General features: G+C 52.3%; 1 protein-coding gene across 1 annotated transcript in view; it reads left to right on the forward strand.

Annotated features, from left to right (window-relative positions):
* Positions 1-21,881, forward strand: part of TDRD9 (tudor domain containing 9) — a 119,593-nt gene that overhangs the window by 89,068 nt on the left and 8,644 nt on the right. Inside the window, exons 25-34 of the mRNA XM_030320112.1 lie at positions 1,566-1,677; positions 3,057-3,269; positions 3,528-3,617; positions 4,512-4,772; positions 5,711-5,866; positions 7,003-7,073; positions 8,511-8,620; positions 9,115-9,211; positions 15,205-15,343; positions 19,024-19,142. Coding sequence (XP_030175972.1) covers positions 1,566-1,677; positions 3,057-3,269; positions 3,528-3,617; positions 4,512-4,772; positions 5,711-5,866; positions 7,003-7,073; positions 8,511-8,620; positions 9,115-9,211; positions 15,205-15,343; positions 19,024-19,142 — 1,368 coding nt within the window. The remainder of the gene's footprint in view (positions 1-1,565; positions 1,678-3,056; positions 3,270-3,527; positions 3,618-4,511; positions 4,773-5,710; positions 5,867-7,002; positions 7,074-8,510; positions 8,621-9,114; positions 9,212-15,204; positions 15,344-19,023; positions 19,143-21,881) is intronic.

A 21,881-nucleotide genomic window follows, 5' to 3' on the forward strand; every position in this document is an offset into this window, starting at 1 on the left:
CTTTTAAGGCTTATTTATTCTGAGAGAGACAGAGCGTGTGGGTGGAGGAGAGGGGGGTGGAGAGAGAATCCCAAGCAGACTCTGCGCTGTCAGCACAGAGCCTGACGTGGGGCTCGACCTCCCGAACCGTGAGATCGTGACCTGAGTCGAAATCAAGAGTCAGATGCTGAACCGACGGAGCCACCCACGCGCCTCTCATTTTCTCTTTTTAAGCAAAGTGGAGTATTCTTTGTGGTCAGCAGAGTGGATGGTGGGACAAAAACGGAGATGCGTTGGGAGCACCCTGGTGCCGGCCCACACCAGCCACCCCTTCCTCTTGACGGGGGCTCTCCCTCCAGCCTCGTTTGCTACAGGAAGGCTGAGCTGCCCACGTGGCGGCCCCAAGCAGTGGCACTCGGCACTCGGCAGATGCTGTTGGGCGTATGGATTTGATTCTCTTGGACCGAGTTAAATCACCCTTCGGGATGTAACAGATGCCTTTGCTTTGGGTCACACTGTCCCAGTACCGTGTGGAGGAATTCTCAGTCATCATTTAAAAAAAAATTTTAATGTTTATTTGTTTTTGAGCAAGAGAGAGCACGAGTGGCAGAGGGGCAGAGAGAGGGGGACACAGAACCTGAAGCAGGCTCCGGGCTCCGAGCTGTCGACACACGGCCCGACGCAGGGCTCGAACTCACAAGCCGTGAGATCATGACCTGAGCCGAAGTCGGACGCCCAACCCAGGCGCCCTCAGTCATCATTTCTTATTTGTGATCTTTTTGATTCTGTGAGGACCTTGACAGGAATTTGGAATTGGTGAGGGAAGGAAGCACGTCCCATCGACAACTATTCCATGTTGAGGTTTTGATTCTGAGGCTCTGAAGGTGCAGGGAGTTGGGTCTGTAGCCCAGGGAGGGTGTGTCCTGCTGGGAGCTTTGCCTGAATCACTCTTAATAAGTGGGTCTGAAAGCTGGGCAGAGTTGGGTTAGGATCTCTCATAATTCTTCCACTTCATTTTAGAAAGAAAGTATTAGGAAAGGGGAATTGTATTTTTATCACATTTGTATTTCATGTCCTCAGACTTCAGCATTTGCTGTCTTACTGTTTTAAGAGATGAATTATGTCTCCATGGTTTACTAGAAAATCACGTATGTGTTTTCTAACATTGAACCAGGCATGGATTCTCGTACTTTAGGAAAAGTCAAAGTCACTCACCTCTGAAACCAGAAGTTAGGAAATATGGCAGGTCTTAGAATGTGTGCCCTTAAAAGTAGGTCTTCTGTAAGAGTCTAGACCTTTAGAATACACCCCTGGGGGTGGTGTATAACCCCTGGGTGCACGCTCCACCCCGCCCCCCCGCCCCGGGCAGCTCGGAAAGCCATCACACACTCAGATTTGGGATGAAATCAAATTGTCATTGCCAGCTTACAAGATGTTCTTTTCTTGTGTTAAAATGGTTTTTTCTTGTATAAGTAATGGAATAGTTTGAGCAGTGACTTCACATATGTAAATGTGTTTTCTTTGTAACACCTGACTTTTATTGTCTTTTTTTCTTTTTTTCTTTTTTTTTAAATCACATTATGTAGGGTGAATGTGGACTTCCAGAAGCAGACAGTAGATCCCATGCAGGTGTCATTTAACACAGTCGACAGGTCCCAGACAATTACAGATCTTCTCTTAACAATTGATGTCACAGAGGTGAGATGGTGTGTCTGAATCATTAGAGCTTTTCTGTCTTTTTAACCTAGGATTGTCATGCTGTAGACATGAAATAGTGCATGTACTTGTACACACAGACACACACATGCACACAGCCTGTGCACCTTAGTGATCTAGTAAATGTGGGTGGGCTTGCATTATTGTACTTGTTAAATGGAAATGGAACTGTAACAGAAAATGAAACACAAATATTCTAGAATCAAAGTCTAATTTTTAAAATGTTAGGTACATTTAAAATGCCACTCTGTCTCTCAAAAATGAATAAACGTTTAAAAAAATGTTTAAAAAAGCGGGGCGGGGGGCACCTGGGCGGCTTAGTGGGTTAAGTGTCCGACTTTGGCTCAGGTCATGATCTTGTGGTTTATGAGTTTGAGCCTCGCGTCAGGCTCTGTGCTGACAGCTCAGAGCCTGGAACCTGCTTTGGATTCTGTGTCTCCCTCTCTCTCTGTCCCTCCTCCACTCATGCTCTTTCTCTGTAATTATGTCATAAAAAAAGTTTAAAATGCTAAAACATTAATTTCGATGTGACACGTGAAAATGTTCATTGGCATAGTGACGCGTGCCTGTATTATTCAGTTTATGTCAACAGAACTACCATCAGCATCATCATTCTTTAAGGTGGTTTTTACTACTTTTTTTAATTGGATGTTTATATATTTTAAGAGGGAGAATGAGTCTCAAGCAGGCTCCACGCTCACATGGGGCCCAATGCAGGGCTGGATCCCACAACCCTGGGATGGTGACCTGAGTGGAAACCAAGAGTTGGTCACTCAACCGACTGAGCCACCCAGGCGCCCCTCCGTCTTAAAAAAAATTTCAGTGGAAATACATGTCTGCTTCCTGGTAAATCTGGCCACGCTTCATCAGGAGACTCCACGTAGAAACCTGGATTCCAGGCTGCTGGAAAACTCTGGCGGTTGTGGGTCCTCGCTGCACCTGGCAGCATGGGCAGGGGCCGCTCAGTGAGGCCTTTTTCGATGGAGTGTCTGCTCCTCCTCCTCCCACTTGTCACTGCTCTCGCAGGGGCTGTGCCCTCACACCACACCCGCCCGCGCTGCCCCCGAGGGCGCCTGCAGACTCTGCGGACTTGGCTCACCCACCCCGGGGCTGCTCGCGGCTCGGAGCCTCTCGTGGGTGAGCGTGCTGGCGAGTCGCACACCTGAGAGGGGTCTGTGACACACGTTTCCTCACCGTGGGTGACCCGCGAGCCCCGAGTGTTCTTGTAAGCACCTGTCAAAAGCCTGTAGGATCCCTCGGGTCGCAGTACCGTGTGTCTGTCCTGCCGTGTGGGCTTGTGATAACCTTTTCATAGAAATCGTTCCTGGAGGTCACCTCTGCTTTGTTTCCTTCTTTTTTAGGTGGTTGAGGTAGGACACTTCTGGGGATACAGGGTTGATGAGAGAACCTCCAAGATTCTGAGAAAGCTCACTGCTGAAATAAACCGACTGAAATTGGTGCCGTTGCCCATGCACCCGCACCCGGACCTGGTCTGCCTGGCGCCTTTCACTGATTTTGACCAAGAGAGCTACTTTCGAGCTCAAATCCTTTACGTTTCTGGGAATTCTGCTGAGGTGTGTTTTTCTGTAACTAATCACGCAGAGGGAAGCGAGGCAAACTTGTAGCAGCTTATAGAAGATCTTGTCTAATTTTAAGTGGAAATTATAAAATCGTTTCAGTTAGAAAAGTAGCCTCGCAAAGCAGTTACTCCCCTCAGCGACGTGTGGATTTAAGTTCCGGTCACGAGACTCCTGCGGTTCCGGAGCTCGAGAAGACGGTTGCGTGGCGTGTGACCCTGTGCCAAACGAAGCGTGTCCTCTCCCCTCCTCCAGGTGTTCTTTGTGGACTATGGCAACAGGTCTCACGTGGATCTGGATCTTTTAATGGAGATTCCCTGTCAACTTCTCGAACTCCCGTTTCAGGTAAGGCGGCGAAGTCCCTGCGGCCTCAGGAGCTGGGAAGGCCCGTGGAGCCCACGTGGCCTGTCCTCCCCCCGCAGGCAGGCCGGGCCCCAGACTTGGTGGTGGGGGGGGGGGGGACTCGCCGTGTCACACTGGCCCACGTCGGTGTCTGCCGTTCTCCAGAAACGTAGTGCTGCGGGCTTGTTGGCGGAGCGAGTTCAGATACGTGCAGGGTTTGGCGCTTAGCGGAAGAGTAGCGGTTCAATTCCGTAGCGTTTTGAATGCTGTTTCCGAGGGGTCTGGTCGTGTTGCGACGAGCCAGAGCCTGGGGGGCCCGGAGACGCACCCGCGCGCCTTCCGTCCTCGCGGAAACCGTCCGGAAGGCGTCCTGCACTCCCAACTTCCGTTCCGGTAGAAGAGCAGCCCCGCGTTTCCTTTCCTGCGACGTCCTCACTTGCCCCCAGTTGTGTTTTCAGAGTATACACAACCCTTTCCTTATTTTTGGCGAAGTCTAGTCGACACGAGCTTGACGTTCGTTTCGGGCGCACGGCGTGGAGGTTCCGCCACTCGGCACCTCGTGCCCCACTGGCGCGGGCGCGGCCGCCGTCCCTCTCCGTACGGCACGATCGCGGGGCCGCCGACCGTGTCCCTCGCGCCGTCACCTTCTCTTCCCGCGACCTACCGCGTGACGGGCAGCCTGCCCTTCCCGCGCCTCCTCGGGCGCGCACCCCCCACGTCGACCTTCTCCGTCCGTCTGTCGGTCGGTCGGTCGGTCGGTGGGCCGCGGCGTGTCTGGGAGGATTTTGACGAGACCGCTGGCGCGGACCCCGGTTCGGGGCCGCCCGGCGGCAGCGTCCGGGGGGAGCGGCTCGCTGGGTCACGGAAGCGGGTCAGCCGTGCCCTTCTGTCCCGTAGGCGCTGGAGCTGAAGATCCGCGGGATGCGGCCCTCCGCCAAGTCTCTGGTGTGCGGCGAGCACTGGAGCCGCGAGGCCGGCAGGCGCTTCGCCTCCCTCGTGAACGGCCGCGCCCTCCTCGTGAGGGTCTTCTCCGTGGTGCACGGCGTCCTGCACGTGGACGTGTACCGGTGCGCGGGGGCCCAGGACACCGTCAGCGTCAGGGACGTCCTCATCCAGGAGGGCTACGCCGAGCTCGCCGAGGAGCCCTACGAGTCCAGAGTACGCACCTCCGTCCTGGTGGCTGGAGCGCGTGTGGCCGTGCGTGTGAGAGAGGGAGAGAGACGGTGGGGGGGGAGGGAGGGGCGGGGGGGGAGAGATGGGGGGGAGGGAGGGAGGGGGGAGGACGGGGGGGCCCTGCTTTCCTCTCCCAGGATGCCGACGGGTGGACAGTTAGTGTGTCTGGCACCGTTTTGAAGGTCTAGGTTTCTTTGACACTAAATCATGGCGGCTGGGCGTCGCTTTGTTGGTTTCCTATCATTAAGCTGTTTTTTCCTTCTTGGAATGAAAGGTATAGAAAGGTTTTCCATTTGGGGAGTTGTTTTTTCTGTAACGAATTCTAAGATTTAGCTCCCTGATGAAAGTAATTAATAAACGTTTGTTCCGAGTACTTCACGTATTTCAAAATGATTTTCAACCGTTTCTTTCAAAATCTGTCCTAAAGCTATTTTTCTTGGTCGGAAGGCTTCAGAGATGCCACGTTTGAATCAAATGTCGAAGGCCATTCTTTCCCTTCTGTGGCGTCTGCTGAGGATGCAGGGGCTGGGATTAGGGAGAGCGGGGACCGGCAAGAGGGTGGTAGCCGAGAGCCGGCTGGGTTTTGTGTTTGGTTACGCGAAAGCCACTTTAGGGATTCTGGCGGTGTCCCCCGTGTGCAGCAGAGACTTTGTGTACGGAAAGTTCTCTTAAGAACTGTTTCTCAGTCTCTTCAATTTTCTGATGGCCGAGAGGTAGGGAAGGCTGATGAAATTGAGCCTTAAACGAGTCCTGTCTTACTTCTTTTGTTTGACATACTTGACAAGATTTTTTCCTGACCTTAAAGGCCTAGTAGTCAGCCTAGAATAAGGTCCTGCCTGTGAAGTACTTTGATTAGCTTAGAATAAAGTGCTTTCAGTACAGTTTTTTCTTCTGGCAAAATGAACTTTCCTTACTCTCTTCAGCAAAGCCACGAAGCTCTCAAGGGTCTCTTCTCCAAGTCCGTGGAAGACATAGCAGATATGTCTATGCCGTCACCCATGAAAGATGACAAAAAGTACCTGATTCGGATTTTGTTGGAGAGCTTTTCTTCTAATAAACTGGGGGCTCCCAATTGCAAGGTAATTTATAGGAGTTGTTTTAAAATACAGCCTAGGGGCGCCTGGGTGGCTCAGTCGGTTGAGCCTCCGACTTCGGCTCAGGTCAAGATCTCACAGTCTGTGGGTTCAAGCCCCGCATCGGGCTCCATGCTGACAGCTCAGAGCCTGGAGCCTGTTTCAGATTCTGTGTCTTCCTCTCTCTCTGACCCTCCCCCGTTCATGCTCTGTCTCTCTGTCTCGAAAATAAACGTTAAAAAAAAATAATAATAAAAATAAAATACAGCCTAAAAACTTAAGATAATTTTACGTTTATGTGCTGAGTCGTAAGCCAGTGGTCCCGATGGGTTTTTCTCTTCCTGGTTTTTAATGTTGACACTTTTTTGGCCGTGGAGCCTATGTTAGTGAGGGGAGAAGCCGGGCCTGGCATAAAGAGGTGCTTAGTCTAGTTCTTGTGTTTCAACCAGCCTTTCCTAAGGCCGCTGTGCCTGTTTGCCCGGGGGAGAGGGTGGCGTAGGGGCTGTGGAGAGCGGGAACCCGCGGGGGTGCCCGCCTGGTGGGAGAAGAGCCCCCCCTCCCCCGCCCTGGGCCGTGTGTCCCCGGCGCTCCCTGCTCGGTTGGGCTGGTCTGGTGCGGTGAGAAGAATACTGTCACTCAGGTGTTGGGCGACATTTCCTTTTTTTGGCCAGTGTCTTCCTGAAGCGTTCCTGTCAAGGAACGCTAAGCAAAGAGTCATCGTGTCCCCAGAAGAGCACCCGTGCCACATCTCTTCCCACCGAACCTGAAGGTGTCGTAGCTGAGGCGTAGCTGTTTTCTTTAGCACATGAGCTGATTTTTGGATTTTTGGATTTTTGAAATGTGTGTATTTTTAAGTTTTTAAATGTTTATTTTGAGAGGGAGAGACAGAGCGTGCACGCGTGAGAGCGCAAGAGCGAGGGAGGGGCAGGGAGAGAGGGGGAGAGAATCCCAAGCAGGCTCCGCACGTCAGCGCAGACCCCGTCGTGGGGCCCGGTCTCACGAACCATGAATCTCACGATCGTGACCTGAGCCGAAATCAGGAGTTGGATGGATGCCCAGCCGAGCCACCCAGGTGCCCCTAAATGCGTATTAAGTGATATAACTCGCTTACTGGTAACACTCTGCATATTTTGTATATACAGGCAATACTTCACGGGCCTTTTAACCCTTATGAACTGAAGTGTCACAGTTTGACTAGAATCTCCAAGTTCAGGTATGATTAGCTTAGGTTCCCCGTGGGTTCCTTTTTTCTCTGCTCCCCTGTTTATAGAGCTTTTCAGAAACTAATCTTTATGTCTAAGCTCTTGGGACGTTCCCTTTTCCAGCTCCTTCTCATTCTCTCCTACCTCCAGATCTGAGGTACTCTTTGTCTCTTACGTGAAAGCTGTTCTGTGTAAGACCTTTTTGAGAATCTTCCAACCAAGACTTCATTTTTTCTGTATTGTTATTCATTCAGCAACCGTGTGAATGCCACTGTGTTCTGGGAACTGTTTATGGTTTGAGGGGAACAATAGTGACCAAAGTGCACTCGGTGTGATTCCAAAATTGTGGGTCCGGGGGTGGGGGGGTGGTGTGTGAGGGAAAACCGGTCCCCCTGGGATGGGTTGGTGAGGCTCTGGAACATCATGACACACCCGGAAGGCCACAGAGGTTTCCAGAGATCCTGGACAGGAGGAATGCAGGGGAGGCTGAGGAGCAGCAGTGAGGGGCGGTGAAGGCTGGCTGAAGGCGTTGGCCTCGCTGTGACCCTGCACTTCTGAGTAAGTGTGTGAGGCTGGAGGGAGGGCGGAAACAGAGGGGCTGCAGAGCTGTGTGGTGAGGGCGAGCTCCAGAAGCGAGGTCTCGACATCTGAAGCCAGTTGGAAAGTCTTACCGTGCCCTTTAAACAGTCGCTTGGCTACAAGGTAAACTGACGGCTGGATGCCTAGAGCAGGCGCCTCTTGGAGCCGTGAGGGGTGCAGCGCTCGGGCCCACCGGCCCTTTGCTAGAGCCTGCGGTTCCGAAAGGTTGGCAGGGGGTCTGTGGGCGCTTGAAGGTGTGCGGAGCACAGTAGGAAGAACGCACTGGATCTCGGAGGAGGAGGGTGTGGAGGAGGAGGGTGTCAGGCAGGAGCGTACTTCGGGGGCTGCCCACTGCCGGAATCCCGGGTGGGGACATCGTGGGCCACGCTGAGTCCCCGGCAGGAGGTGCGGAAACAGACAACTTCACGAGAGCTCCCGGGTGGAGTCAGCAGGCCGGTGTGAGAGTAGAGTCAGTGACACTGGAAGGGGAAGAGCGGAGGAGGGCCTTCCAAGTGGCCACGGGGCCTCTGCTGGCAAGTGAAGGGGGGGCCGGGGGCCCGCCTGCGCCATAGCTGATGGCCTCCAGGTTGGGAGCGCGGGACCCGGCCCCTGGGACGGAGGTGGCGATCTGGGCCTTGTCGGCACGCGGGTGTCGCTCGAGGCCGAGGCCTGCGAGAGACGAGGGTGGGAGCCGGCGGTCCCAGGCGAGAAGAGGAGGCGCCAAGGACCGCTGGGACGTTAAGAGGCTTGCACCTGTTGAGCGTTGCGCTCGCGCGCTTGCCTGTGTCTGTCGTGCCAGCTGCGGGTTGGACGGAGCACGCTGCCCGGTGGGTGGCTCAGCCTCCGTCTCCTGCCGACGCCCCTTTCAGGTGTGTTTGGATCGAGAAGGAAAGCATCAACTCTGTCATCATCAGCGACGCCCCTGAGGACCTCTACCAGAGGATGCTGGTTGCGGCTTCCCTGTCAGTCAACGCCACCGGTGAGCGGGGCTGTGTTCACTTGCCGCGTGCTCTTCTCCCTGCGCCACTCTGTTACCAGGAGTGGTTTGTCCCGTGATGACAGCGAACGCGTGTGTTTGTGCCACAGTTGGAGGCCATTTTCTGAGCGCGCCAGCTGCTGCGAGGCTAAGAGATAGAGCATCACCTTTCCTTTTATACGAGGGCGCGGGTGTCGGTTTCTTGATGGGTCGGTCATTCGTTACATCATGCTTGTCCCCAGAGTAGAACAGGGCTTGGCCCTGGGACAAAGCCGATGGCCCAGTGAGAAGGAAGGAGGGGAGAGGAGAGGAGAGGAGAGCAGGCAGACAGAGGTCCCCGGCAGGTCTGATGGCGTCCGCTGTGGGGTGCCGTGGGGCGCATCCATGGAGTGGACTCCGCGGAGCGGGGGACACGGGACGAGGGGTGTGCCAGGAGGGCGCGGGGTCCTGCAGAGCGACTCTCGCCCCTGACGCTGCCTTTGTTGCCCGTCCCGCAGGGTCCACCATGCTGCTGAGAGAGACCTCTCTGATGCCCCACATCCCCGGCCTCCCGGCTCTCCTCAGTGTGCTCTTTGCACCCGCGATGGAGCTGAGGTGCGGGGCTCGTCGTCCTTTTGTCCGGGCTTCGCGGAGCGAGGACCCGGGTGGGCGAGTGCACCCCTGCGCCCCCTCCCCTGGAGAGGAGACCCAGAACCCCGGCCGCGCCTGCTTGGGCACGATGGGAGCGGTTGCCGCGGGGACACGCCTGCAGTGGGCTCGGGGAGAAGCTCCAGTCCCGCGGGGCTTGAGTGAGAGAGGGGTTGGGGGAGGGACAGGAGGAGCTGGGAGCGGGCTCGGGGCGGGCGTCCTGTTGGAGAGGGGCCGAGGTGTGACTCTGCTCTCAGGCTCCCGGCTGGCTGTCCACAGGACCACACCGGGGCTGGTGACCATGGGGGAGGAGGCGCACTGCTGTGCCCTACTGGTGTAGCTCTTTTTGATGCCTCGACCAAACAGTGATTTCTCCTGGAGGCTGTAGCGGAGAGGGCGGTGAGCTGGGGGGAGACCTCGGGGCACCCTTACGTGGGAACAGCCGCCGCGTGAGCTTTTCACTTGAGAGTCGGGGTGTTGCCGGGGAAGCACTCGTGGGCGTCTGCAGAGGGCGGCGGCTGCGGAGAAACGGGGTCTGGTCTCTGGGAAGGCCGCATGCCCCCCCGGGACCACCCGACCCTGCCGCTTGCTCGGCCCTCTCTCCATGCACCTGCTCGGTCTGCCGGTGTGGTCTCAGATGGTGCTTGTTGCAGTGTAGACGACAGCTGAGTAGGGTCTTGCTTCCCACTGAAAGCGTGCGTTCCTTAGAAAAATCTGGAAAAAGCTGAATGGGACAAAAGTAGCATCATCATTTTTAAATGTTTAGCGTATTTATTTTCAGTATTATATATATTTTTTGTTTTTAGGTGTTTGTCGTACTGCGTCCTTTTCCACAGATACAGGCATTTTCATGTTATGACGTCTTTGTAGTTACCCGTTTTAGAAATTGCAGAGTGGACGTCAAATGGCTTTTATAAACACTGCCCTACTCTCTATTCACATATGTATTCGTTCCCAACCTGCTCTTGTCCCCAAAGGATTTAATATGCCTTTAAATGTTGGAATTGGGCCTCTCTCTAATTTTGCCATAATGAGCTGATAAATATCTTGATGAATGGGGTGTCTTCTGAGTCCTCCGCGGGGCGGACAGACCTGTAAAAACTGCAGCACGTGTCCTTGTCTAACAAGGAAGGGCGCCACCGTGTGGGAGCAGGGGCACGGCTCCGGGAATACCCGGACACTGCACTGTCCTTGCCTCTTACTAGACCAAGCTCCTGCGATAGTTGACATGGGCGCACTCGGCCTTCCCCCCGCACCGGGCGCCCCGGCCCCAGCGGCCCTCGGTGCGGGGTCCGCGCCGTCCTGTCAACGCTGGCGGCCACCCGGGGACCACGGGGAAGGTCTGCCATCTCCAACATGGCGTCCGTGGTGGCGGGAGGCGAGGGAGCAGAAGGTCCCTTCGGAGAGGATAAGGAGGGACTTTATTCTCGCACTGGGCGGAGAAAAGGGAGGGCTGCGGTCCCCTCTCCCGCACCTGGTGGCCACTGACCAGCTGCAGCTCACGACCCCTCTGCGAGCCCGGTGACCCAGCCCTGGCGGTGCTGGCTCCCCTGTCGCCTCTGCCTCCGGTCGCCCTTCGGCGCACCTGCCCCCGGGTGGGCTTCACCTTCCCTGCCGCCCCCGCCCCGGGTGCTTCCGCGTGGAGAGCCTGCTGGAGCGTTGTCCCCTGCGCCGGTGGCGAGCCCAGCGTCTCCAGGAGCGCGTTCTGCTGGCCGCCCTCACCTCCCGCCGGGGTCCTCCCGGCTGGGCAGGGGGCGGTGGGGAGGGCTCCATGGGGCAGGGGTGCTGCGGGGGCCGGGGGAGGAGAACTCTTCCAAGACAACAGAAAGCCTCGCCAGGCAAACCCGTTAATGGATGACGGCAGTGGATTCAAAGGGAACTTCACTCTCTCACCGTTTGTTCCACTGACTGGCCGCGTGACAGATCACCCATCAGCCCTCTGGTTGCCGTGGCAGGGATTCAGCGGCCGCCAGGGACAGCCCTGCGGTGAGCGGGTCTTCAGCAGGAGGCCCGAAGGCTCCCGCGGAAACCCTGCCTCCGCCCTTCTGCTCACGTGGCTGGTGGCCCGGGGCCTCGGCTCCTGCTTGCCGGGGCCTCCGCGGGTGGCGTCTGCAAGGGCTCGTCGGGGCTTCCTCGCGGCCTGGTGGTTGGGTGCCCACGGCCAGCGTCCCGACAGAGCTGAGTGGAAGCCGTGTCCCCTTTGATGAGCGACCTCCGAAGCGTTGCACGGTGAGATTTGCTCCGGCCACTGTCCCACACAGACCTGAGGCCTGGGATCCAAGACCCCACTTCTCACTGGAAGGCGTCCGCTTTGCACCATGAAAACAGCACATAAGATGTGCGCTCCTGACCTCCCTGTCTGTACGGCATGCCGCCTTCTGTATGCCGACGTGTCGTCTGAATTGTTCAGTGTAGTCGTGGACCGTTTTTGTAATTTAAAACATCTTGATCTATCTCTGTTTTTTTTTTTTTTTTTTTCAACGTTTATTTATTTTTGGGACAGAGAGAGACAGAGCATGAACGGGGGAGGGGCAGAGAGAGAGGGAGACACAGAATCGGAAACAGGCTCCAGGCTCTGAGCCATCAGCCCAGAGCCTGACGTGGGGCTCGAACTCACGGACCGCGAGATCGTGACCTGGCTGAAGTCGGACGCTTAACCGACTGCGCCACCCAGGCGCCCCGATCTATCTCTGTTTTTAAAAAGCTGGAGAAAATTGGGGAATACAGCAAAGGTGTCTTTTTTTTTTTTTTTTTTGTTGTTTATTTATTTTTGAAAGAGAGACAGAGTGAGAGGCGGAGGGGCAGAGAGAGAAGGAGTCACAGAATCCGAAGCAGGCTCCAGGCTCTGAGCTGTCAGCACAGAGCCCGACGCGGGGCTTGAACTCACCGAGTATAAGATCATGACCTGAGCTGAAGTCGGACACTTAACCGACTGAGCCACCCAGGCGCCCCAAAGGTGTCTTTAAGTATTGGAAGCGTGAGGTGACGGGAATGTAGAGCGGGAGGGGGTGCTGTCGGGTCTGGCGGGAACGCTGTGGCGGCAGGTAGACCTGGGCTCCCTGGCTGGCATGCCCCCTGCTGCCCGCCCCGGGGCATGCCAGGTGCCCCTCCAGCTTCTGACGCGTCCCCATCTGTAAAGAAGGGCAGTGGTGAGCTCACGGGTGCAGCACGGTGCCCGGAGACGGTAGCTGCCGTGAGGGATGTCCGTCCTGCCCTGGCCGCTCCTGGCAGCATGGCGGGGAAGTCGAAGGAGGCAGAAGGTCCTTCCCCGGGGAGTGGAAATCTCAGTACACTTTGAACAAACACAGTTGTCCCTCAAACAACACAGCCTACTGTTGACCAGAAGCCTTACTGATAACCTGGGGTAGGTGCACACGCTTTGTGTGTTCTATGTGTTTACGTACCGTATTCGCGCAATCGGGGAAGCTAGAGAAAAATGTTCTTTTCAACAGATGCCCCCCAAATTTTCCAGTGTATTCATTGAAAAGAATCCGCATATAATTGGAGCTGCTCAGTTCAAACCTGTGTTTAAGGGTGGACAGTACTTTGCAGATTACTACGGTGCATGTTGCAGAATATTTAAGGGAACATTTTTATATGGGGGCTTCAGACTGACTAGAGGAACTACGTTTCCTTCTTTGGCTCGTGTAGACAGCTGTAAAGTATGAGCTTGCAGGACAGGCTCCTCTTCTGTTGTATTTACTTTAAACGTCATTGTCTGGAGAAGTTGGTTCTAACAAGCGTAGCAGTTGTCAGCTCCCATAAACGTGAGCTCCTTTATGTAAGCTGTCTCCAAACGGTTTGCTCGTCTGGCATGTCCTTGCTGTGTCTGCACCGAGCCCGCTTGCTTGGATCCTGTCGTGACTTTTGCTGTTGTCTGTCTGAGTTTAAATGTGGTTATAAAGGAAGTAAAAATATTTCTGTGGTCCTGATTACTGTGTCTTAGGGTCCCATAAGTTTTTAGGATCCTCAGAAAAGAACGAAAGCCGGTGTTTTAATTACCTTTATTGATTTCAGGTGTAGAGCAGATGAGCAGGTGCAGGTCAGTTCCAGGCTGAATATCTGGGGACCGTCCATGGTGATGAGCATGTGTTACCACATGTGAGGGCCACTGATGAGCAGCTGTTAGTCGTACTGTTGGTGACCTGGGCTGTTATCTGTGTTCTGGAAAAGTTTTGTATAAACTGAAATAATAGTAAATGATATTCTATTAAAAACGTGGGGAGCATAGTGTTTATAAAGGAACACTTCAGCAATCATTTTGTATAGCAAATGCTCAGCACCATATTTACCAGTCTGAATTCTGGGTCTTTGATTTCACTTGAAGTGGGATTCTCTTTCGTTTTCATTGAAGTGAAAAAGAAGTCTGTTGTGTGTGTATGTATATCTTTAGGACTAAGAAAAAAGCTCTTTTTTTGCCTAGATTATTTTCATCAAAATGTTGTTGATTAAAAGAAACAAAACTTGGGGCGCCTGGGGGGCTCAGTCGGTTAGGCGTCCGACTTTGGCTCAGGTCACAATCTCGCGGTCCGTGAGTTCGAGCCCCGCGTCAGGATCTGTGCTGACGGCTCAGAGCCTGGAGCCTGCTTCAGATTCTGTGTCTCCCTCTCTCTCTGCCCCTTCTCGGCTTGTGCTCTGTATGTGTCTCTCCCTCTCAGAAATAAATACAAACATTTAAAAATTTAAAAAAATGAAATACCTTTTCCCATAATTTACATCAATAAAGTTTTGTGTTTTTTTAATATCAGTTTTTTTTAATGTTTATTTATTTTTGAGACAGAGCATGAACGGGGGGAGGGGCAGAGAGAGAGGGAGACACAGAATTGGAAGCAGGCTCCAGGCTCTGAGCCGTCAGCACAGATCCCCATGTGGGGCTCGAACTCACAAACCCTGAGATCATGGCCTGAGCTGAGGTCCAGTGCTTAACCAACTGAGCCACCCAGGCACCCCAATATCTGTTCATTTTATATTGTCGAGCCTGTTCTGGGCTGTGGTGCTGTCATTTAATCTAACATCTGGGGTGAAAGAAGGAGCCCACGGGCAGAGGAAGGGTCTCCATGGGAGGAGCCTGGCAGAGAGGCCTGTAGGGAAGCCAGGGGAGCTGGAGCCTGGCGCAGGGATGGAGGGAGAACGTGGGTTTGAGATGACCTGGGGGAGCGAAGCGGGCACTGGATGCCGCGTGGCTTGCAGCAGGCTCTGGTTTTTCTCAAAATGGCACAGGAAACCACCCTTAAGACTGGGTTTGTTTTTGTTATAATGATGGGAAGAGAAAAAAAAAAATCCTGGGTCTGTTTTGAAAAACTAACACTCTCTGCTGCGTGGGAGCCAGACTGGAAGAAGCAGGAGTAGGTGTGGGGAAGATGGGTCAGAAAGGGATCGCATGAGTCTAGGTGCAAAGTGGCGATGGCTTGGACCAGGCTGGTGGCAGCTGAGATGGAGGGGTCACCAGGTCTAAGGATGTGTTGAACATGGAAGTGACAGGGCGCGGTGCTGGAGGGAGGGGGCAGGTTTTGGTTAAAGGAGGATGTAACGCTCTGTGTTGTGTGTACAGCTGTTTCAGGGTAGGAAGGTGGGACATAACATCTTGTAAGCTTCTAAGTGCTAGACTTGTTTCACAAGCCATAAATATTCTGTGGAAACCTCACTAATAAGAATTTAACCCATGGGAAGAACTCGAAGGAAGGAAAAGACTGAATGTGATAAAATAGTCTTTATGTTCTGTGCTGCAGTGAGAAATAGAAACCTAAATAACGGACTGATAAACACATTTACCGTCCTTATAACTACATAGCCTCTGTTGTTTCTGATGTAAACACCGGAAGAGAAAATGCAAAAATAAACAAAATTTGTTGCTGTACGAGGTCTGGCAGAACAATGATTTTATTGGCCGGTTCCTTTAACGTTGAAACAATGGGTTAACAATTTCAAAATACTAACTCTTCTAAAAACTTTTCATTTAGAGTTGATCGGGATGGAAAAAACTATACTGGAGTCCTTTGTGGTTTGGGGTGGAATCCAACCACGGGGGCCCCTATCCTGCCAGAGCATGACATCGAGCTAGCGTTTGATGTTCAGTTCAACGTGGAGGATATCATAGAGGTAAGACTGACTCATCAGCACTGTAGTAGTTGCCCCCCCCCCCCCCCCCCCTCTCTCTCTCTCTCTTTCTCGGTTGGTTTGTACACCCATTTAACGGCGCAGTGTCTGACACGGACCTTTATTTATTTACTTTTTAAAATTTTTTTTTCTTTTTTTTAATGTTTATTAAAACATTAAAAATGAGCGTGAGTGGGGGAGGGGCAGAGAGAGAGGGAGACACAGAATCCAAAACAGGCTCCAGGCTCTGAGCTGTCAGCACAGAGCCCGACGCGGGGCTCGAACCCACAAACCGTGAGATCATGACCTGAGCCGAAGTCAGACGCTTAACTGACTGAACCACCCAGGCGCCCCTGACATGGACCTTTAAATACACACCTACGTCTCTGGCCCCAGAGGTGCTTGCTGTCCCTTAACCTGCGTATTTTACTTCCCTTTTCTGTAGGAAGTAGCTTCCCAATAGAGATGGTGCTCTCTGAATTTCTCCTGTGGGATCTCTGGGCACAGGAGGCTTTTCTGGGCAGCGGGAGTAAACACCAGGCCAGTAGGACTGCTGGGGATCTCTGTCCATGCCTCCCTCCGGGTCCGGACTAGCTGCACATCCTTGCTGGTCCGCGGTGGGAAGCGAGGAAGCGGAATCCTGCTCTCGGCTTCATCCTCTCGACAAGGGTGGACGGCCTGCTGAGCGCGTAGCGGTGCGGCCGCGTGTGTCTGTGCGGGGCCGGGACGCGATAAATGTAGCGGGCAAGGTTAAGCACTTAGAAACTTAGGGAGCAGGCTGACAAAGTAATTTTATGGCTTTTGAATCTGATCATGAAAAATGTGGGCTTATGTTTTATATGCCTGTGTTTTTTATAGTTTGTTGTTCTAGTAATTCAGTTTTGGTGCATTTTGCAAAGTGAGAAAGCCGGTCCTCCACCACAGGTAGTTTGAACGGCGCTGCTGTAAAGTACGTGGCCCTTTTTCTTCTCAGAAGTTGCACGAACTAGGTGAGGTCGGCGTAACTGCGTAGAAGGGGGTGGAGGAAGAAGGCAGGCGCTATGGTGAGCTGCGCCGAGCCCGCCCTTATCCCCCAGGGTGCTGTGGTTACAGTTGTCGGTGTTTTCATTTTATTGACTTAACTTTCACTCTAAGGTGTTTTGGGACTTAAAGATACTCCTTAATGGTCCTAATTGTAAAATATAAAACTTCAAGAAGTAAATATAGGAGAAAATCTGGATGGCCTTGGATTTGGCAGGGAGTTTCTGGATGCAACACCTAAAGTACAGTCTGTGAAAGAAGAAAGGAGAAGCTGAACTTTGTCAAAATTAAAACCTGCTGTGCCAGAGACCCGGCTAAGAGGATGAAGAGATGGGCCGTTCACGAGGAGCAAATGTTGCGGATCATGTATGTGATAAAGGACTTTTATCATAATACGCAAGCCAGTCATTAAACACGTAAGTAAGCGAAAACATGGACAGCAGCGTCCTAGTCACAAGGAAATGCGAGTTAGGACCATGACGTACGTCCACGTGCCCATTAGAATGGCTGAAATCCAAAAAACTGACAACAGTGCTGGCGAGGATGTGAAGCAGCAGGGACTCTGGGGACGCAGAAAGGAGGTAGAGCTTTAGAAGACAGAGCACACATCCACCGTGAGACCCGACAGTCCCACCTCGAAGTGTTTTCTCTAAGAGATTTGAAGGCTCACATCCACAGAGAATCCATTTGGGAATGTCGGTTGCGTCGCTCGTCGTTTATAATTGCGGAAAGTTGGAAGCAGCCAAGATGTCCTTCAACGGGGGGAGTGCGGGATGGCCGTGGGATGGGATGCTCTTTAGCACTTCAGAGGAATGAGTGGTTGATTCATGCAACGACACAAACAAGTCTCTCTTAAAACTTCTTTTAATGTTTATTTTTGAGAGAGAGAGCGGGGGCGGGGGCAGAGAGAGAGGGAGACACAGAATCCGAAGCAGGCTCCAGGCTCCGAACTATCAGCACGGAGCCCGACGCGGGGCTTGAACCCACGAACTGTGAGATGATGAGCCCTCCAGGCACCCCATGGATAAGTCTTAAATGCGTGTTTCCAAGTAGGAGAAGCCAGGACTCACGGGCTACTATTTTAAGAGTCCATTCACGTGACATTCTGGGGAAGGATAAACTAAAGGACAGAGCGGATTGGTGGTCACTCCAGAGCAGAAGGGCTGCTCTCTGGGGTGTTCAGCTGGTGGATGCGTGACCCCATGTGCTTGTCAACCCACACACAGGCTGCCCCTCACGAAGGAGGGGAACTAAGGTGTGTGATTGAAACACACACACACACACACACACACACACACACACACACAGATTTTGGGTAATTGCGTTGAGGAGAAAAGGAGCTTTGGAAGACAGTGTTTTGACTGAAAACAGTCAGGCTGCAGCACATAAACACCGCTCTCAGTCCAGCCGCTTAACTCTGGAGGTGTTTTACACGGTACTGAGGCTGAGCGGCCGGTACATGGATGTGCTTGCTGGGTTTCTCACCGGACAGGAGTTCCAGACAAGCAGGGAAGGCTGGAATGGACCCTGGGATACGGGATGACCCAGACGCTCATCAGTATGAGCACGTGCAACCTCTCCATGCACCAGTGCGCGCGTGTGCACGTGCGTCCATGCGGCTCTGTACACACGCATGTACCGACCGCCCGCCCTGTGAAGGCCTAGAGGCTGTGACACCCCCAAAGCCACCAGCACACCGTATGCCCAGGCTCTGGTTTCTGACAGGATTTTCCGGGAGAAGGAAGCGGGCTTCTTGGAGAAATGGCTCTCCTGGGGCTGGAGCAGGGAAAACAGAGGGTGAGGTGTGGGGCTTCCTGTAGCGCCAGGAAGTAGACAAGTGCTCGGAGCTAGAGGACAGGGCACGTCGAGGGGCCGCAGGGCCAACCGAGAGAGCCCCACTGGCCAAAGCTGCCGCGGTTTGGGCGGCAAAACGAACAAAGCAGTACTGGATTATAACCCAGGAAGGTAAGCTGATTATTTGCGTGTCCGTAAGGTCATAAAGAAACGGTGGAATAAACAAATGCGGGAGAAGAGACAGGTCTTCGTACCGGAGGATTCCCAACAGGGTCTGTGGATCCCTGCCTCCAGGAAGTGGAGCGTCATCTGCCCCCAGACCCGACTGTGAGGGTGGACTGGACTCGGTGATGTGCGTCCAAGCAGAAGAGGAGGGGTGTAAGAGGTGTGATTAGACTGAAACGTCAGAACCTTTCTTGCTGATTTTCAGTGTTTTCTTTTGTTACTGTTCCTTAAGCTACAATAGTGGTGATTGATGTTATTTGTGTTGTTTTAATAATTTGTTCCAGAGGGGCACCTGGGTGGCTCAGTCGGTTGAGTGTCCGACTTCAGCTCAGGTCACGATCTCGCAGTCCGTGAGTTCGAGCCCCGCGTCGGGCTCTGGGCTGACGGCTCAGAGCCTGCAGCCTGCTTCCGATTCTGTGTCTCCCTCTCTCTCTGCTCCTCCCCCGTTCATGCTCTGTCTCTCTCTGTCTCAAAAATAAATAAACGTTAAAAAAAAAATTTAAAAAAAAATAATAATTTGTTCCAGAAACTGTATTGATGATAGTAATAAGAGTATGAACTCTGAACGCTAATGAAGTATTTAAATGTGGAACGGAATTCAGTTACAGAACCACATGAATGTTGGTGTTACCATTTATTTACAGATCAATATTCTCAGGGCTGCTATTAACAAGCTAGTGTGCGATGGACCCAATGGGTCGAAGTTTCTTGGGCCAGAAAGAATCGCACAGTTACAGGACAGCGCTCGTCAGAAACTTCTAGGGTAAGTTGTCCACCTTAGAAAAGGTGTTAAATATGCAAAGCTGTCCCAGCTGTCGGGAGAAAGGTTAGCTTTAGTTTGCACTCTTCGTTTTTTTATGTAACCATATTTTTCTGTGAACTTCGTGCTGAGGTTGAACATACATAAGGTGCGTGGGCCGTCTCAGGGTATTTGCCCAGGGGAGCGACGCCCAAGTCAGAAACGATTCTAGAAAACGTGAAAAGTGCTCCTGAAACCAAAAGAAATCCCCCTAGAATGTACACGGGAAGGTGCGGAATATCACCACGATGCCAGATGCTGCTTGCCCTCCACAGGACACTGCCTCGGGCAAGGAAGGGCCAGTGCCTGGTGTCCCTGTTACCTCACAGCCACTGTTGGCAAGGGTGACCTCGTCCTGACCGGCAGTCCAGTGATCGTAGCGCATTCGTACAGTTGTGCCAGCCTCCCCACGGCTCAGTGGTACAGCATTTCTGTCCTCCCCGGAAGTTCACTCGTAAACAGTTTAAAACTGGATTGGGGTGGGGGCGCCTGAGCGGCTCAGTCGGTTAAGTGTCCGACCTCGGCTCAGGTGATGGTCTCCTACTTCACAGGTTCGAGCCCTGTGTGGGGCTCTATGCTGACAGCTCAGAGCCTGGAGCCTGCTTCGGATTCTGTGTCTCCCCGTCTCTCTGCCCCTCCCCTGCTTGCGCTCTCAAAAACAAATATTTAAAAAAAATTTTTAAACTGAATTAGGGTGATTGTTGCACAGCTCTGTAAATTTACTAAGATTATGGAATTACAGACTTAAAATTGATGAATTCTGTAGTAAATAAATTATATCTCAACAAAGCTGTTTTAAAAAACATAAGTTGTTTTTTGCCCATCTGTAAAGCACGTCTGTTCCCACCCTTGGCCGCCACTGATCTGCGCTCGGTCTCTGAAAACCTTACGTACTTGGAATCGGGTTTTTTTTTCCTTTTTAATCTGGCTTTCTTCACTTAGCATAACAGGTTTGCGATTCATCCGTGTCATAACACGTTTGTTCTTTTCTGTTGCTGGGTGGTGCGCCATTGTGTATGCGCCACACTCTGTGTTCAGCAGCGGGTGACATGTGTGGATTGTTCCCAGTATTGGGCTCTGTTGAACAGCGCGGCCGCCAAGGGTCGTGTAAAGTCTTCAGGTGAACATTTATCTTCAGCTCTCGGGTAGACGTCTAGGAGTGCCGTTGGTACGCTGTGTGGTGAGTCTGTGTTAACTTTTTAAGGACCGGCCGGATGGTTTTCCACAGTGACTACTGTGTTACGTTCCCGCCAGCAGCGCATGTTCCAGTTTCTCCACGTCCTCGCCAGCGCTCGGCACTGTCCGGATACTTCTTTATGGTCGACAGACCGGTGGGGGTATGGTGGTAGCTCGTTGTGGTTCTGATTGGTGTCTCCTCAGTGACTAATAATACAGAGCATTTGTCCATATCCTCATTAACCAGGTTTATATTTTTTGGTGAAATATCTGTTCAAATCTTTTACCCAGTTTTTAAATCGAGTTGTCTTGTTTGTGAGTTTCAGAAATTCTTTATAAATTTTAGCTGAAAGTTTCTTCGCAGATATGTAATTTGCAGATATTTTCCTGGTATTTTGTCTTTTCATTTTCTTTTTTTTTTTTTTTTTAATTTTTTTTAACGTTTATTTATTTTTGAGACAGAGAGAGACAGAGCATGAATAGGGGAGGGTCAGAGAGAGGGAGACACAGAATCTGAAACAGGCTCCAGGCTCTGAGCTGTCAGCACAGAGCCCGACGCAGGGCTCGAACTCACAGACCGCGAGATCATGACCTGAGCCGAAGTCGGCCGCCCAACCGACTGAGCCACCCAGGCGCCCCTGTCTTTTCATTTTCTTAATGGCATCTTCTGAAAAATACAAGTTCTTGGGGCGCCTGGGTGGCGCAGTCGGTTAAGCGTCCGACTTCAGCCAGGTCACGATCTCGCGGTCCGTGAGTTCGAGCCCCGCGTCAGGCTCTGGGCTGATGGCTCGGAGCCTGGAGCCTGTTTCCGATTCTGTGTCTCCCTCTCTCTCTGCCCCTCCCCCGTTCATGCTCTGTCTCTCTCTGTCCCAAAAATAAATAAACGTTGAAAAAAAAAAAATTTGAAAAATACAAGTTCTGGGGCGCCTGGGTGGCGCAGTCGGTTAAGCCTCCGACTTCAGCCAGGTCACGATCTCGCGGTCCGTGAGTTCGAGCCCCGCGTCAGGCTCTGGGCTGATGGCTCGGAGCCTGTTTCTGTTTCTGTGTCTCCCTCTCTCTCTCTGCCCCTCCCCCGTTCATGCTCTGTCTCTCTCTGTCCCAAAAATAAATAAACGTTGAAAAAAAAAAATTAAAAAAAAAAAAAAAAAAAAAAAAAAAATACAAGTTCTTAGTTTTGATGACGTCTGCTTTATCTTTTTTTTTAAAAAATGGATTATGCTTTTGGTGTTGTTATATCTGAAAAATCTTTGCTAAGCCCAAAGTCATAGAAGTTCTGTTCTCTATTTTCCTCTCTCATATTTACTTGGTGTATTTAGGTTTTGGGTCTGTTTTGAGATGACACTTGTGTAGTATGGTATGAGGTGGAAGAGTCTAAGTTCATTTTGTCATAGCTGAACATCCGTTCGTTATAACCACATTGACTGGAAAGCTCTACTTTCCCTACTGAATTGCCTTGGCACCTGTCAAAAATCAGTTGGCCACAAATGTTGTAAAGGTTTGTGTCCGTACTTCCTGTTTCTTTTTGCT

This window comes from Lynx canadensis, chromosome B3 (genome assembly GCF_007474595.2).
Source record: "Lynx canadensis isolate LIC74 chromosome B3, mLynCan4.pri.v2, whole genome shotgun sequence".
Lineage (NCBI taxonomy): Eukaryota > Metazoa > Chordata > Mammalia > Carnivora > Felidae > Lynx > Lynx canadensis.